This window comes from Chenopodium quinoa, unplaced genomic scaffold (assembly GCF_001683475.1).
Source record: "Chenopodium quinoa cultivar QQ74 unplaced genomic scaffold, ASM168347v1, whole genome shotgun sequence".
Lineage (NCBI taxonomy): Eukaryota > Viridiplantae > Streptophyta > Magnoliopsida > Caryophyllales > Amaranthaceae > Chenopodium > Chenopodium quinoa.
The window spans coordinates 4,739,356-4,757,406 of record NW_018743292.1 but is presented as its reverse complement, the minus strand read 5'-3'; the positions used below and the strand labels follow the sequence as shown (position 1 = coordinate 4,757,406).

Below are 18,051 nucleotides of genomic sequence, written 5' to 3'. Positions count from 1 at the left end.
GTTCTGTTTTTTATTGTCTAACTTTGATCATAGACTTTTATACAAAATGTGCATTAATAATCCATCATATATGAAGTAATTTCAGTTAGATTTGTATATAAAAAAAAATACTTTATTATATATCTAGAAATTGCAATAATATAACTATAAAATAAATTTATGGAACCTTCACAAACAAGAAATGTAGTATCAACCTTAAATACAAATAAAATTGAATGATAAACAAACAAAGACAGCCGACAAGGCAGACAGACAACAGTTCAGAGCCTAAACCTTTTTAAACCATTTAATTAACCTCGTAGGGTCTAATTAAAATTTTAATTGCAGAGATATTTTATGGTTTTAGGGTAGTGGACAAACTTCTTTTGCATCCACTGAAAAATTATAATTATAAGCACAAATAACAAACACTAGGAGGTGCTTAATAGTTAATTAGCATTTTGTTATCTTTTGTTGTCTTTAATTATTTATTTATTTATTTTTTTTAATTCAACTTTTGTCAAGATGATAGAGGAAAAAAAATCGTTCATACTTTAATTTTTGAGAATAAATCCATAAAAAAACAAAATTTCCAAAATTAATTTTTTTTGTCTATGTATTTATATTTGTGATATTCAGCCCGTCTTGTGTGCGACTGACCACACCATGTCACTGATCTTAAAATAATAATAAAGTAGCCCCTATAACACTGACCAAGTAACCCTTATACCACTGACAAAGTAACCCCTTATAATAATGACCGAGTAACCCCTATAACACTAACACAGTAACCTCCATTATTGCTTGCCACACGGTGTGACCAACCACATATAAGAATTTGTGATATTTGTGTAATTCTAAACATATTTAGGCCGTTTTACACTAATATTGACAAATAATAAGGACATTTAAGACTGAACTTTATGTAATGATATTGAACACTTGATGAATTAGTAATATGTGCTAAACTGCATTTTTTGTAAAAAAAAAAAAAAAAAGACTGAGATTGCTTTGCACTTTCTCCATAAAAAAATACATTTCCACCCATCAAATTAGACAAAATTTTATGTAAAATTATGGGGGGAAATTTTAAAAATGGAAAAGTTCTTCCATATATCCGGGACGATATAGCTTAATGCTAATGATACAATAATTATAATATCTTCAACAATTATATCAACTGTAATGCAATTACTTTCCGTCTTCTTTTAAATTAATACTATCAGTCTATCACGTTATTATTTTTAATGTATGTGATTATAAAATGTTAAGCTAATCAATAATAACATTTAAATAAGAAAAGATGTCTTTTTCTCCCTCATAAAAGATACCTAATAACGTGTAAAAACAAAATTTCTGTAATATATTTATACAACATAAAGTTATGATGACATATTTATGATATTGATCTCCAATTTGACCCTTCATTTGACGGCAGCCTCATGCAAATATCTGATACACGTATAAACATTGTTTAAGAATTAAGTAAGCTTCGTTCTCATCCTAATTAAGCTTGTTCTTTAGCATTATCGAAGGTCCAAGTAGATCGAGCTTAAATATATAATAAAATTTTAGTAACTTTGGTTGATATATAATTTCCTTATGGCAATATTGCCAAAGATTGTAGTATGTTTTATATTATCATCATTCAAAATATAAAAAGTAAGCTTCTCAACCTACTCTTGTATATTGGTATTATTAGAAAATACAGTAAGATGGATCGAGAGGGTCCAAGGAGAGATCAAACATGTAATAAAGTTACATAAGATTGGATGTTACTTTAGTGACAGAATTTGGACCAATAAGGTATTGGGGTTTAGAAGGCAGTGATGTGGAAAGAATTTGATTCCAAGTCTTGGGTATCCCGTCGTCCCCGATGACCGGATGTTTTAACCAACTAAACTAATTAACATCTACATATACATATTATACTTTGTATGTTCTTTATATTGTATTTACCCTCCCCTGATGTTATTTAAATATCTTATTGATAGCAAAGAATCTTAAAAATATGTATTATTATTCATGAAAAAAAAAATTAAACCCTTGTAAATTCAATATAATCATACACCCTAGACGTGTTGCATATTTAGAGTGTTGATGATTGGGCGATCGCGACCATGAAGGAGCGCCCGCGCAAGGCTGGCGCGGCCGCGCAGAGAGCGCGCCTAAACCGCGTACCTCTCTGGAAGGGTGAGGATGGCGTGCCCGCGTTGCTGGTCGCGCCTAAACCGCGCCCCTCACTGCCTTTTTGTGAATTTTCGCAGTTTATGGGAGGAGCGCCCGCTCCAACTGGTGGCGCGCCTCCCTGTTTTGCGGTTTTTTCCTGACGGTTAGTTGAGTCTATTATTATAAGACTTGGTTTTTCGAACAGGAAAAAGAGAGAACATTATTCTCTTGAACTCTCCCTAAGTATTCTCCATAATTTCTCTCAAACTTCTTGTAAACTTTTGTGAGAAATACTCTTGATTTTTAGCCTTCTTTGTGAATCGTTCATCTTTATTTCGATTCTTTGTGCTAAGAACGAAATTGTTGTCTGTTGTATCTCAAAGAGAATTTCTGGTTAAACCCAAGCACCGTGTGGGGGAATTAAATCTCTTTAGGAAAGTGTTTACACGCCTTAGATAGTGTATCAAGGTCGTAGTCTTACGGGACATCAAAATTCTCATGTTCATGCGTGGTTTGTTCGGCTTGGAGTTGAGGCAAGTTTGATTATTTTCACATTAGTGTTATCTTTAGAAATTTTCTGTAATTTCTTAGATATTAATACTTGATTGTAATACTTTTGAAGTATTTGTTGAATTACATAATTTTATTATTTTGTAATCATATTTCCTAGGTTTTGTTCCCACACAAATATTAAGTGTTTTTCTAGTTTGAAATCACTGTAAAACCTAACAAGACGTAGTCCTACACGTTTGTCACACATGCATTGATGTTTGATGCGTGTACAATATGTGCCAGTTTGATCCACTTCACCCTTATGATAATTGATTGAAGATCTGCCTACAAGGGCTACAGCTATATAGCAAGAATGAAGAAAGAAGAGTTTGTGGGGTCTGCCTTTCCTACTGAAGTTAAAGATGTTTTGTTAGAAACTTCTACATAATGCTTTACCTCTTTCCGATCCTCCACCCTTCATCTGCGTGGTCTCCCGGTGACTTCATTATGCGTCTTCTGTTGGAATGGTCTTGAGACGGCGACTCGTTTGTTTTGAGATTGTCCTTTCATTGCTCAGCCTTTTACTTCGGGTCCTTTGGGTTTAGTTGGTAGTCAGTTGCATGTTAAGCCGTTTGTTGCCTGGTTAATGGACCTGATTTCCTTATTTAGGAGTTCAAAGGATTGAGATGCGATGCTTTCTTTACTTTGTTGTGGGCCATTTGGCTAACTCGTAATTAGATCATTTTCCATCGGGTTCCATATTCTGCGAACTCGATTTTATGTCTTGCAAATGAGTGGATCTCTTTGTCGAAGAAGGCGAGTCTGTTTTCCCATTAGCGTCTTTCGTTTCATACCGTCCAGTTTTGTTCTCCTACCATTTCTACTACAAGGTATTTACAGGGTGCTACTACTAATCCGGTTGATTTCTGCCTTCTTTTGGATGGGGCATGGAATGCTGGCGATTTTAGTGTTGGGGCTGGTTGGATTCTTCGTAGTGTTGAGGCGTCTGAAGTTCTTGGAGGAGTATCGAAGGCTTGTAGGACTTCTTTTGCCCTTCAAGCAGAGTTACAGGCATGCTTATGGGGTCTTCGAGCTGCTCGTCGAAAAGGGTATCAACGGCTTCTGGCTTGTTCCGATTGTGCGCAACTTTGTTCTTTATGTCGTTCATGTTCAGATGATGTCTTCTGTTTTTGGATTCTGCATGAAATTCGCGAGGTGCTTTCGGGCTTTTCAGTCTGTCACATTCGTAAAGTCCCTCGGAGTTGGGTTGCTCCTGCTCACTGATTGGTGGTCAGGGCTAGAAAACGCCAAATCCTATGTTGGTCTTTTTAGTTTTTTTGTCTTCTTATTTCTTTGTTTGTAGTTCTCCTTATCAAAAAATATCAAAAAAAAAAAAAAAAAAAAAAAAAAAAAAAAAAAAAAAAAAAAGACGACGGCAGTAAAGAGGGATTAATAATATGTTATCTAAGGGAGCGAAGCATCGGACAAAATAAACAATGTACAACTAGTGCAAAACCAACGTCACCAAAGTTAACTTGATAAGGAAGGATGAACTAACCATATCATACACTGTATAATTAAAACTATACCATGCATGTGTTCATTTATTTTTATTTTTATTTTTATTTTTTGGCGCAAAGTTACACTGCTCCATGCATATGCACCAAGAATTACAAGTGGCCAAATCTTCTTTAAGAAAAAGTTTTATCTAAAAAAATGTTTTACTTTCATTAATTGTCAAAAAGACTTCTACAAAGCCAGAAAGTAAGGCCAAAAGATGGCTTAATCAAGCAAACACAATTAAGCGAGCTAATTATTTTTAGATGATAATAATTTAGACCCAAAAACAAAGGGAGTCTTTGCATCAGAGTTATTATTAGACCCAAAAAAAAGATTAAGATGTGATTAACAGATAATCACCCACTAATAAGTTACTTTTATACCAGAATAATCTTGGTTTCTTAGTGCACGTGAGGATGTGATACTTTATTTGGAGCTAGATTAGTTTTGAGTCTCATCAACTTATTTGTTTTTTAACAAGTTGATAATTATCTTGCTTTCTTATATCTTGTTACTTCCATCATACATGCATGAGATGGAAGTATTAATGTATTATTAAACTTTTGGGATATTATGGTTATCATGTACCAACTGAATTTTGTCTACACATAGAGAAGGCTAGGCAAAATTGTTTATTATTGTAGAACCCTTTTTTTTTTTTTTTTAATTTGAAGGGAGAGGCATGGAAGCTAGATAAGAAATGCACCTTCAACCTAACATTCTTTATCAACTCTTGGGTTTTATTTGTTTTGACAGAAAATATTTCTTCAAGAGAATTATTTCTATTGTAGCCTTTAACGAGTGAAAAACATTCTCCTTTTAAAAGAATGTTTTATTTTCATTCTTAATTTGCGTTACCTCTTCTCCCATCCATCTTCTTCCTTCCGCTCTCAATTTTCTTTTCCTTTGTAATCTTTTGTGTAAAGAAACACACAAAGAAAACCTATATTTACAATTGTGTACGTTTTCCTGAATTATATTTTCTTTTAAAATAAATGAATCTTTAATTGAAATGCGGTATATATTAAATGGGTAGCAGGATACATCACAAAGTTGTAAAATCTAATCCCTTCTTTATAAGTTTGATGGGTGGGTGGGGGAAACAGGGAATGAAAAGGAAAAACTTTGGGCAATGCCATGCATGTTCAATGTCACCACTAAAAAGCATTTCTAGGACTTATCCTGTATTCTTTCTTTTGACCAAGCAATCTGATTTGGATGATGGAGACTATATGGATTTATGCTCTTTTTATTTGGATAATTTAATGGCCAAGTTTTGAAATTGGAAAGCAGCCAAATATGTTAAGACTGTAGAAAGGATTATCCCTGGTCCATTTAGTAGGCGAGTACCGTTTCTCATTTTCTTCCTAAATTTTCATTATCGTTTAGTACGTACTAGTAAGAGGTGTTTTGTGTTGATGTGTTTTCCAAGAAGAAAACAAGCGTATTTAATGATATAGTTTCAATATTATCATTTCTTTACCAATTACATATAAATCCATTATCATTACTGCCTACTCTGCATCATATGAATACTCTGTAAGTAAATAAACTCTTAAGGAAACCTTAACATCATTGATAAGCAATTGAACGCGCAGCATGTAGTATAAAACTGATGAAAAACAAGGGTTACATTAAAGGACTGCAAAATTCATTTTACAGTCAAAATGATTTCATTAAAGTTTTAAATAAAAGGAATTCAGATAAAAAGATGAAACCATTCCAGTACAAAATTACAAATACATACATTCATGTACAAACTTGACAAAAGACCCAAACATTTACAGCCTTACAGGCTTCTCAGTCTTCTCACTAAGCGGTGAGAACTGTCATACAATCACCTCTCTTAGTAAAATTACTCGGTGTTTATAATGATTTGAAGCTGTTATGGAAAAAGGCCTGAAGCAATGACCCTTTTTTTTTTTTTTTTTTTTGTACCCCAGGAGCTTTTCCTCAAGCTGCGTGATCAACAAGCATATCACTGAAGAAAGGATCTGAGAGCGCTTCCTTTGCAGAATTGCAACTGTTCCATCGCTTCTTCAAGGATCGTAACTCTCTTTCATCTTTTCCACAACGTTTCTGGAAACAAAATAACATGAATGATCTAGTCTCCCATTTTGAAATTCAGCTGCCAAGTGAATGAATAAGGACTAACCGTGCACTTATTCAAATTAGCTCAACTGATGGTGACATATATATCGATGCAATATAAACTATCCATACATTGATTACGTATGCATCTTCAAGCCCAAGCAAATGGTTGGCATTGACCAATATATTAGATAATATAACAAGGTAGATTAAGTACTTACAAATGATTTCTTCAGCAACAATATATCCACCAGATACTGCAACCATAATACGTTTGTCTTTGGAAAACTGCCAACGGCAATTTCAATCAAATTAAGCATTCAACTGAACATTTTCATAGAAACTGATTATTGATAAAACTCCCAGCCCTACAGTAGATTCAACGTAATTAATAAGAATCAATCATAATAAGGAAATATACCTTCCATCCCAGCAATCATCTGTGACCTCCCTCATTTTCCGATATGTTTCTGCCTGTGCAAGACGATTGAGAATTCAATCACAAATTCATTTTAATAGGAACGAGTGGCAGAACTGGATTCTAAATATTTTTCTTACTTGCTTATCTCCTTTGGGACCTTCGAAAAGCTCGGGATCCGAGGATAGATTCAAATAGAGAATTGTGTTGCCTGTGTGTATTGCATATCAGTGAATCAATTTGCCAAAGATACAGCAATGCGTTGAGTTCATAGACAATTACCTGTATTGATCCTCGAAAGGGTAAAATCTATTATGGAAACCAACAGCCCATGTGTTCTTATGGATGTCGTCCTTCCTTCAAGAGTAAACTGCAGCACAGCAGTCTCTCTTCTGCTTAAAAGAATGTTTCCCCTAGGAAGGAAAAAAAAAAAAAAAAAAAGGGGTAAAGAAAAAGAATTTATAGACTTCAACTGTAGCACAAAAATATACTAGAAGATATTCACATGTCAAGATGTTCTTAGAGTTTACCAGTGCAGATCACGGTGTTCAAATTCAAAAGCAGCTTCAGCAACAGCCAGGGCAGCTGTTACCTGCAATTCATAGTGTCCAAAGCGTTTTAAGCAAAAAATTTAAAAAGAAATATAAAAAAATAGTATTGTACAAAAGTCATTATATACCTGAACTAACAAACTCTGCGCTTCATTGAAGTCTAAGAGAACAAAACTTTCAAGATCAGTACCACCATGCTCAAGGATTGAAACGAGATAACACTGTAAACAAGATAATGATCAAGTAAGTAGACAATTTTATGGCACATTGCAGCTGAAAGTCTAGCAAAGCTGCATGCAAATGTCAAAAATCCCCATTATGCACATACTCTTCTATAAATCGAACTGCAAAGAACACAAACCTGATTTTCAGGAAATTGCTTAGGATTGTCATTCTCTGAGCCATGCTCTGTATCCCAATTTTCCCAAGCTTTCAGTAGAACAGGATCATAAGGACCTTGACAAACCTTAATACTGAAAAACAAAGAATTAAGAACCTATTATAAGATTGTTAAAAGAAATTCAATCCTCAAAAGCATAAATCTAGCATCTTTGCACATACAAGTTCTTGGAACATACTACATAAGTCGGTAAGTGATTATTCATTAGTGTTGCAAGCTAGCAATTATACTACACAAACAACGCCTTAAAAATATTAGATTCATAGGCTGTGTTGAACTAGTGAACTACTGGTCATCTACAAATTTCCAGCTCCTTTTAAGTTGAAGTTATAACTGTTGTCTTTCTACCTATTTCTGCATTTATTGTTCCTTTTTATTTGTTCTAAGTTATTGCTTCCAACTTTCCAACAGAACCCTACTGCTAAGCTTGCTGGCTAGAAACAATCAGTTGAGTTAAACATAATATGGTATCAAATACTCGCACTATATGCGTGTGTGTGTGTGTAAAATGTAAATAGATGATTAGCTAGAAATCTCCTATTTCCAAAACTAGGGCACAACATCTTAGACTAAGGAGTCTAGTTTAAACTTAGTAAGAGCACCTGTTTCATACCAAAATGAGCAATCAGAAATTCCTAGATTGTGGCACAACCAAAGAAAAGTGAGTTCTCAATTGAACATACACTTTTGTCTGTATAAATGTAGTGGTAGCATTATCAAATAGAACCTCACTCCCTCTTAAGCGATTAAGTGTCCGTGACAGTATCACTTCTTCCAGCAACTCCATAGATCTCTGTAAAGCATTCATAAACAAGAATACATATCTTCAAATATATACGGAGTATAATTCAATTTCAAAGTTTTACCTTAAATGTATAAGGTACTGAATAACCCAGTTATAAAAAAGTTGGTTTGATAGTTGAACATATTTTGCAGAAAATCTGATGAACCAAATGTGAGCAGCTGTCTAAAGCATGATTAATGTGTTTTTTAGGCTTTTTGCAACAAGAATAAGAAATTCTGGTTAAGTTCGTCTCATTGCCTAGAATAGTATCCTGAATGTTCTAAAGCACAAGCCAAGGAAACATTTTACCTATGATTGCTGCTCATAGTTGTCTGATGCCAATGCATGACCTACTCAGGCACAATGAGCAAGGAACACGAAACAACGATAAGAGATATTGCTTTAAAGTGTACCTTTTGCATTTCACCGTTCACTCTTAGTAATCCATCAATAGGAACAATTTTGCAAACGGAACTTCCAGCAATAAAAGCCTCTCCAAATGTACCTTCCCCAATCTTAACGATACTTCCTGTATCACTGGATTTCATATTTCCAAATCTCATTAGGGAAGAAAGGGATTCTATGCTTGTGAATTCATGGCAAAAACACAAGGAAATGCAAGATGAAATGTGGAAGAAGCCCTGTCTTTACAATATGGGCTTTCAGGTGCATATGATACTCATAACATAAATCAGAAATAAATTTTGTCCTGATGATTAAATTTGAAGAATGATATAGTTGCTTGAAAGTGCTCAGTGCTCACCCATCAACAGTCAGCCCTTTACAATAACAAGAGGAAAAAAATAAAAAAAAATCTGATGTATCGAGCAATTAACTCATGTATGAGAAGTACTACCTCCATCACCTAAGCCACTAAAGTAAAAAAACAATCAATAATAGCATACTACTTATATTATCTAATACCGTTTTAATCATTGACTTAAGTCATACTTTCTCTACAAGAAAATTGTGCCTAGAAACATTGAAAATTTGGTTGCATAGTGATTCTAAATTACCATGCGTTCTTGCCAATTATAAATCATTTACAGCATTAGCACTCCATAATTTTAAGTTCATCACATTTGGTTAGAAAGGATATACTGACATGTTGAATTGTGTATGGCTAAGCTAAAAGTAAGTTGAATTAAGAAAGCACAAAGAAAATAATCCTGTCTACATGAGGCAGACTCTAAGTAAATCAAGTTTTGTGGCAGTTCAGCAGGATATCTTTCTACCTGCCTTTTTTCTATCTTGATAGAATTTTTTACCCATGTTTCGCAGCTTATATGACATGGAGGAAAGTGACAACAATCAACAAAATACTGACCAGAGGTTGGAGAACACTTCAAACAACGTTGAAGGAGCTGACTGTTCGCATTCCTTCAGAAGTGCCAAAAAAGCCTCATTAGCCAAAGAACTAGGCCGCGATGCCAAAGAAAGTTTCTTGATCTCAGATTCTATATCATCAAAGTCCTTGTCCTTTAGGTGCTCAAGATCAATATGACCCTTCCCTAAATGTGTGAGCATGTCTTGCACTGAGAGTGAACCAGATATACTGCGCAGACGAAATTCTTCAGACTTTCTCAGACACGAGGAATCAAACCCATCATTATTATAAGGAATAGGCTCCAGTGCCCCCCCATCTGGAGTTCTTAATATGGTAGATAGTGTGCTGGAAGGAATTACATGCTGCTTCTTAGCATGTAGCCACTTTTCGAGCCTTGAGCAGAGTGGAGGCACTCTTATATTGTCAGGTTGAATTCCCATCACCCAAGCAACTTTTTTAGGTGAAGGACTTTCTTCCAACAACTCATCTGCATCAACTTCTTGGAAGTATGCTCTCTCTTTCTCAAAATTCGTGGCCTGTGTAAATTTTCCCTTAATGGCAAAAAAATAAAACTCCATCATCATGAAAGCCTTTTTTTCTCTTATTTAACACAAGGGAGGGAGTGTGAAACAGAAAGAATTGATGAAAACATATAGTATAATGATAAAAATTTGATAATTTGATTACACACAAGCATTATAATACTTCCTTTGTCTGAAAATGATAATCACATATGATATTAAGGGATTTTTGTTAAAAGTGTTCTCTTTTCCTTCAAAGCTATCTGGCTATGAATTAACTCACTTAACATTAGACTATTCAATTTAAGACGCCGACATACATTGAGTGATAGGGTGAGTGTAGGAATGGTCTCACTAATATATTAGTAAAATCATGTCACGTCCTCAATGATTAGAGGTAAGAAAAATGTTTGAAGACGGAGGGGATACAAATATATAATACAACATATACAGAGATATTCAAAATAAAAAATGCTTATAAACTACAATCTCTTAGACTGTTATTTAACGAACTGAAAGTCTTAAACATCATACTACAAAATAAAAACACCCAATATTTGACCTCTTGTGACCTAATGCCTCTAAATGTAGAAGTTAATATAAAGAGATATCTTTTCTCCCTAAATTACCAGTCAAACTGCTCAATCAGATACCCCCATAATCAAGCCAATTACTGATATATTATGTTAGTGCAAGGGGAAGAAAAGATTCATACTTTTATCTAGTGTATAGGTAGCCACAAAAGGGCAAAAATGTAGACGGGATTCAATTCCACAATATTGGTACCACCAACCGCTGCCAAGACATTAACCAACTAAGCTAGCCGACACCAACAGACGAAACAAAAAATCCATACCTTAGGAAGAGGTGGTCTAGGTTTCCTCCTGGGTGCCCTCTGCTGCTGCTCCTTGTAATCCCCTACTGCTAAAATCGCAATACTTGTCCTCCCTCTACAACAATCATCAATCAACACTATTTTAGCAAAAAATTGAAAATCAAATCAAACCCATCATAATACCTAGTTCACTATATACTTGAACAATATAACATTATTAATAATATACCAAAAAATTATCATCAATATAAAAATATGAAATGATTTTAATGGGCAAAGAAGAAAACCTGGTTGAAAGAGAACGATTCCAACTAACTCGTTGCGAGTTATTATTAATCGCCACGAAACTCACCCGACTCGCGAGACTTCCTTCCCTCGAACTACTGCTTCCCGACCTATCAAAATCAACCCCCCCCAAAAAAAACCCTAAAAATCTGGAAAAATGGCGATAAATTATACGAAAATTGAATTACAAAGAAAAAAAAAAACCAACTTTCGAGAGGGTTTTATAGCAGCAGCATCATCGGATTTGTGTCGCTGATAAGTGACGACAATTTGAGGTTGTTTTTGACGATTAAGAATATGTTGATCTTCTGCTATAATTTCATTCCATAAATCGTTTTGAATTGGGGATTTTCTCTCTCTTCTAGGGTTTGAGCCCATGATTAAAGTGAAGTTAATTGAACCTAATTTTAGAAGTTCAATTTTCGAGAAGAGTGACTCAGTGAGTTAGTTGAATGAGAGAAAGGAGAATCAGAGAGAAACTGGAAAAGGAGGAGAGAGAAAATTTCAAATTGGAGATGGAGGCGGGAGAGGTAATACGATGACGTTTTGAGTTGGATTTTGTTGGGCTTTGGATTGTGGGTTAAGACTTAACATTGGGCTTTTGTGGATGAAGTCGAAACTTTTTTACGGAGTACAATGTTTTGGCAAGTGATTTAATCGGATTACGGATTTTACAGTGCGCATTGTGATTTTGAATGATTAAACTCTATTGGTGCATGAATGTTCTTGAAATGTAAACTTAAACTCACAATGATGGTGAACGCACCTCATTAAACTTCTGCCTGACAATTTTATAAATTATTAGGGTGGATAACGTGTGCATAACTAGCCTTGTTCGAAGAGTTTTTTTAGTTGTTGGTTACCTTAATAAGTTAAAATATGTAAACAAATTATATAGGGGTATATATGTCCGCACACTATTCTAAATAAATTTAACAAAAAAAAAAAAAAAATTAACGTTAATGAAGGCAAAAACAAAAATAGGTAATTAATTTTAATGAAGGCAAAATAAAAACTTGTACATATTAATGAGGGTAGGCATGTAAATGCACATTTTAAAGGTATAACTAGTTTTAAGGCCCGGACGATGCCCCGAGTTACTGCATTAATTCAATAATTGAAATCCATATTTATATTTTATTTTGATAGAATGCATGATACGTAATATGGTGATAGCTTAGTGGCTAACACTTCAGTTTTTAAACTTAAGGTTGTGGGTTCCAATCTTGTACAATCCATTGTTTAGAAACGCTTTTTAATATATAGTATAGAGTGACATTACTCTATTTATAAGATTAATCTTGTACTTTTTATAAGGTAGGGATTCAAATCAATGTGAAATAATGTAAGGAGTATATTTAATGTATGCATCCTACATGAATTGATACATACTTGTATATTCTAAGAAATGTTTAAAACATTTATTAATGTTTTTGTGGCAATAAAAACAAAAATATTTAAGTAAAAAAAATTAAATAATACTCTATCGAACTACTCAACTATGGAGTACTTAATTATTGTCATGCTAGTATGCTACCACCACCTTACCACTTATCCTTTCAAAGAGAGAATCAAGATTAGTCCACTAATAGGAGACCCTCCTTCCGCCCCTATACAAAGGATTCAATTCTCACTTCAAGTAAGATGACGTAGTTTCTCTTGATAAATGACAAGCACTCACATGCATTCGAGCATCAAAATCAAAAGCATGCATTGATGCATTATGCTAGTACGTACACTGTTAAGATAATAATTAGGTATATTGTATAATATTTTTAGATTTCCTAGTTATGTTAATATTCTATCTTATTCCTAATCTTGTTAGGGTTAAGAATATCTCTTGTAACCATATATATTCTTCACTTGTGAATGAGAAAGTCAAGCCATTCAATCTAATTTGACATGGTATCAAGAGTCTAGGTTGAAAAAAAAAATTACATGAGGAAACACAGAGGGCCGTGAGAGATGGCGAAGGATGACGATCAATCTCCACCTCCACCACCGGTTGACTAAGACTATTATCTAGGGTCAAGTGATCATCCGGGAGTGGTTATGGCCCCTGTGAAATTGAAGGGACCAAACTATGATGAGTGGGCTAAAGCGGTTCGTCATTCGATGATCGCAAAATTCAAGTTTGGCTTCATTGATGGCTCCATATTAAAGCCGACTGATATGGTGAAGAAGAAGCATTAGGTTGCTGTAAACTCCATGCTTGTTTCATGGATTACAAACACACTTGAGGATGGCATACGTTCACAGGTTGAAGACTTTGATATTGCTAGTGAATTGTGGAAGCATCTCAAGCAAAGATATTGTACGTGTGGTGAGTGGGACTCGTATTTGCCAGTTGAAACAATCGTTAGGAGAATGTAAACAGGCTTCTTCTAAGTCTGTGACTGATTATTTCGGTCGTTTGTCAAAAAATTGGAAAGAATTGGTGCAATATTGCCGTGTTCTGCAATGCTCATATGGTTTATGTAAGTGTAACATTGCAAGGCAGGTTACGGAGATTCGTGAGGAGGATTATCTCCATTATTTTTTTTATGGGACTTGATGATCCCTATGAAGCAATCCGTGCTCAATTATTAGCACAATCATCATTTCCCCTAGTTGACAATGCATATCAAATGGTGATTAATACCGAGAGATTGCGAGTTCGAGATGGGAAACCAAAAGAAAATGTCATGGCGTTTAAGGTGGAGTCTCGCGCTAAAGAAGAATTGGGGGATGGTGACTGACCTTTTTGCACTCATTGTATTCGTATGGGGCATTGGAAGAAGGGGTGTTATCAGATCATTGGTTTCCCGAAAGGATGGGATGAGAATCGGAAAAGAGGAAGGGGTCGTGGTAGAGGCAACTCTAGTACTCGTGGCGGTAAAGGAGGCTATGGTCGTGGGAATACTTCGTCAAGTGGATCCCCTCCTGCTGCTCGTGCTAATGCAGTCCAAGAGGGGACAAATTCCAGCTCTGGGAGTGCATCATCCTCACAAACAAATCCCACTCAAGGCCCTGTAGGAGTTTCAACAAAACAAGCACAGCAAATCATTGATATTCTTAAGCCACGGTTGGAAGGTAATGCCAAATTATTATGGATTGTGGATACGGGAGCTTCTAATCATGTCACTAATGACATATCTCTCATGAGAAATGTCAAGACAATACATAATTGTCCGGTTGGTTTATTGGATGGTCAAACGGTGAATGCGAATCAATTGAGTTCGGTCACCTTAGACGGTGGTTTGGTGATTGACAATGTTTTATTTGTGCCAAATTTGAATTGTAACCTTATTTCTGTTACTCAAACTTAGCGATGAGTTACAATGTACAATTCAATTTACTAACAAAATTTGTGTTATTCAGGACCAGTTGACAAGGACGGTGATTGGCGTGGGTGAGAGAGAAGATGGACTTTATTTTTTCTGAGGTGTGCCGCAAATGAAGGTGCTAGCAGTGGATTGTAAGGTAGATCTTTGGCATCAACGTATGGGACATCCATCGGAAAAAGTGTTAAAGTTACTTCCCCCTGTGAGTAACTTAGTTAGAAAAAATAAAAGTGTTTGTGATGTATGCCCACATGCAAAACAAACTAGAGATAGCTTTTCTCTTAGTGAAAATAATGCTAGTAGTTTATTTGAGTTAGTTCATATTGATTTATGGGGTCCATACAAGGTGCCTTCGTCGTGTGGGGCGAGGTATTTTTTAACAATTGTTGATGATTATTCTAGAGGTGTATGGATTTATTTCATTCGTAATAAAACAGAGGTTGAATCTACATTTCTTAATTTTATTGCCTTAATTAAGCGTCAATTTGATAGACTTATTAAGATTGTTCGGAGTGATAATGGTATCGAGTTTAATCATCTTCAAGACTATTTTGTTCGAAATGGGATTATTTTTTAGTCTTCTTGGGTGGGTACCCCACAACAAAATGGGAGAGTAGAGAGGAAACATCAACATATTCTCATGTTGCTCGTGCTTTGCGGTTTCAGGGACGATTACCTATAAAATTTTGGGGAAATTGTGCTTTGACTGCTTGTTATTTGATTAATCGAACTCCGAGTTCGGTTATCCAAAATTAAACTCTGTATGAGATATTGTTTGGGAAGATTCCATCGTATGATTCTATTAGAGTACTTGGTTGTTTGTGTTATGCTCACAATCAACGAAGTAAGGGAGATAAATTTGAGTCTCGGAGTAGGAAATGTGTGTTTCTTGGATATGCATTTGGCAAAAAGGGGTGGCAACTATTTGACTTAGAGACAAAGGAGTACTTCGTGTCTCGAGATGTGCAATTTCATGAACGGGTGTACCCATTTGGGGAGTTTGTAGAAGATAATAGTGGGAATTCGACAATTGTGAATATGGATGAATTGTAGTAGGGGACGAGTTTGATGCGTGGCATGGTGGAGACTTAGTGGGAGTGTATGAGGAGATTCAAGGAGAGCAAGCTGGTGGGGATGAACCAGCGCCCTCAGGCAGCCCGCAGCATCCCGCGAATGGTGCGTCTGGTCAGCCCATTGGAAAACCAGTGCCCGCAGGCCGACCAACGCCTACAGCTACCCCGCAGGACATCGCAGCTGCTGCGTCTGGTTTAGACGCTGGATTTCCAGCGGGAGAAAAGCAGGATACGACCTCAGGCAGTCCCACAAGGCAGGGCACGACCTCAAGGAATCAGCACCATCCCACTGCAAGCGGTCAACCGCATTTCAGCTCCAAACAGCAGGCCACGCAGCTCGAGGATAAGGGGGCGAAGGAGTGAGTATAGGTACGGGTGAAGAGGAATTAGGTCGGGGGAAGAGAGTGAAATTTCCTTCAACGAAATTGCGAGATTGCGTCACGTATGCCATTCAGAAAAATAAAGTCTCATCTTCATCCACGACATCACCATTCTCAGGTACTCCCTATCCAATAACATATTTTGTTAATTATGATCGTTTTTCCAAAAAAACATAGTAATTACATTGCTGCAGTGACAGAGGCACGAATTCCTAGATCATACAAGGAAGCAATGCAACATACAAGATGGAGAGATCCTATGGCGTCTGAAATCAAAGTACTCGAGGATCAAGGAACATGGAGTTTAGAAAAACATCCAGAAGGAAAGAAAGCACTTGGTAGTAAGTGGGTATATACTGAGAAGAAAGATGAGGAAGGCAAGTTGCTCAGATTAAAAGCAAGACTTGTGGTGTTTGGTAATCATCGGGAAAAAGGGATCGATTACAATGAAACATTTGCTCCGGTGGCAAAAATGTCTACGGTACGTACTTTCTTAGCAATTGTAGCTATTAAAAACTAGGATGTACATCAAATGGATGTACATAATGCTTTCTTGCACTGCGATTTAGAGGAGGAGATTTATATGAAAGTACCACCGGGATTTCAAAAAGGCAACTCAAATAAAGTCTGCAAGATGAACAAATCCTTATACGGATTGAAGCAAGCTCCTAGATGTCGTTGGTTTGAAAAATTGTCCACAGCTTTGAAGAAATATGGATTTAAACAGTCATACTTTGACTATTCCTTATTCACTCTTTCGAAGGGTGGAATGCAGTTGAGTGTCTTGATTTATGTGGATGATATGATTATTGCAGGAAATAATACATTTGCATTGGAAAGTTTTAAAGCATACTTGAGTGAATGTTTTAAAATGAAAGATTTGGGAGCCTTGAAATATTTTTTTGGGCTAGAAATGGCACATAGTAAACATGGTTTCTATGTGTGTCAACATAAGATGTTTTAGATATTATTTATGAGACAGGATACTAGGAGCAAAGCCGACAGACTTTCCGATGGAGCAAAATCATAAACTTGCTTTAGCATAGGGGAATTGAAGGAGTTTGCAGATGGTGAACAATATAGGCGGTTGATTGGTCGTCTACTTGGCAGTCACAAGGCCAAATTTGGCTTATTCGGTGCATATTTTGTCACAATTTATGCAATGTCAAAAAGAGGCACATTGGGAGGCAGCATTGAGAGTAGTAAGATATTTGAAGAAATGTCCGGGTTAAGGCATCCTACTGAGGTATGATAGTAGTCTTCAGTTGGAAGGATGGTGTGACTTGGATTGGGCAAGTTGTCCCTTGACTCGTAGATCGTTGACTGTTTGGTTCGTATTACTTGGGATGTCTCCTGTGTCCTGGAAGACTAAGAAGCAACACACAGTTTCTACAAGCTCCGCCAAGGTAGAGTATAGGTCAATGGTAGGGTTGACATGTGATTTGAAATGGTTGAAACAATTACTTCGAGCTTTGGGTGTGGAACATAAGCAAGGCATGAACATGTATTGTGATAGTCAATCAACACTCCATATTGCTAATAACCCGGTGTTCCATGAAAGGACAAAACATATAGAAGTAGACTGTCGTCTTATTCGAGATGTTATTAAGTGATAAAGCCATCATATGTTTCCACTGCATGAAAATTCAATTGGCGGATATTTTTACAAAAGCCTTGGGAAAGGCGCAATTCGATTTTTTTTCTTGACAAGATGGGCATTCGAGATCTACATGTTTCATCTTGAGGGGGGATGTTAAGATAATAATTAGGTATATTGTATAATATCTTTAGATTTCCTAGTTATGTTAATATTCTATCTTATTCTAATCTTGTTAGGGTTAAGAATATCTCTTGTAACTACAT

General features: G+C 35.8%; 2 protein-coding genes across 2 annotated transcripts; one reads left to right on the top strand and one right to left on the bottom strand.

Moving 5' to 3' along the window:
• Positions 1 to 5,808: 5,808 nt before the first annotated feature.
• Positions 5,809 to 12,503, bottom strand: LOC110736560 (serine/threonine-protein kinase haspin homolog). Its single transcript, XM_021916803.1, has 14 exons — positions 11,621 to 12,503; positions 11,415 to 11,522; positions 11,149 to 11,242; positions 9,772 to 10,322; positions 8,858 to 8,981; positions 8,344 to 8,453; positions 7,622 to 7,733; positions 7,389 to 7,481; positions 7,240 to 7,301; positions 6,992 to 7,122; positions 6,850 to 6,920; positions 6,713 to 6,765; positions 6,513 to 6,579; positions 5,809 to 6,279 (listed from the first exon to the last, which is right to left on the bottom strand). Exons 1-14 carry the CDS (start codon positions 11,788 to 11,790, stop codon positions 6,154 to 6,156), a joined length of 1,872 nt encoding a protein of 623 aa, XP_021772495.1. The 5' UTR covers positions 11,791 to 12,503; the 3' UTR covers positions 5,809 to 6,153.
• A 1,671-nt stretch (positions 12,504 to 14,174) lies between these two features.
• LOC110735848 (GPI-anchored CFEM domain protein A-like) lies at positions 14,175 to 16,171 on the top strand. Its single transcript, XM_021916026.1, has 2 exons — positions 14,175 to 14,484; positions 15,792 to 16,171. The coding sequence occupies exons 1-2, from the start codon at positions 14,175 to 14,177 to the stop codon at positions 16,169 to 16,171; spliced, it is 690 nt and encodes a 229-aa protein (XP_021771718.1).
• Positions 16,172 to 18,051: the final 1,880 nt, after the last annotated feature.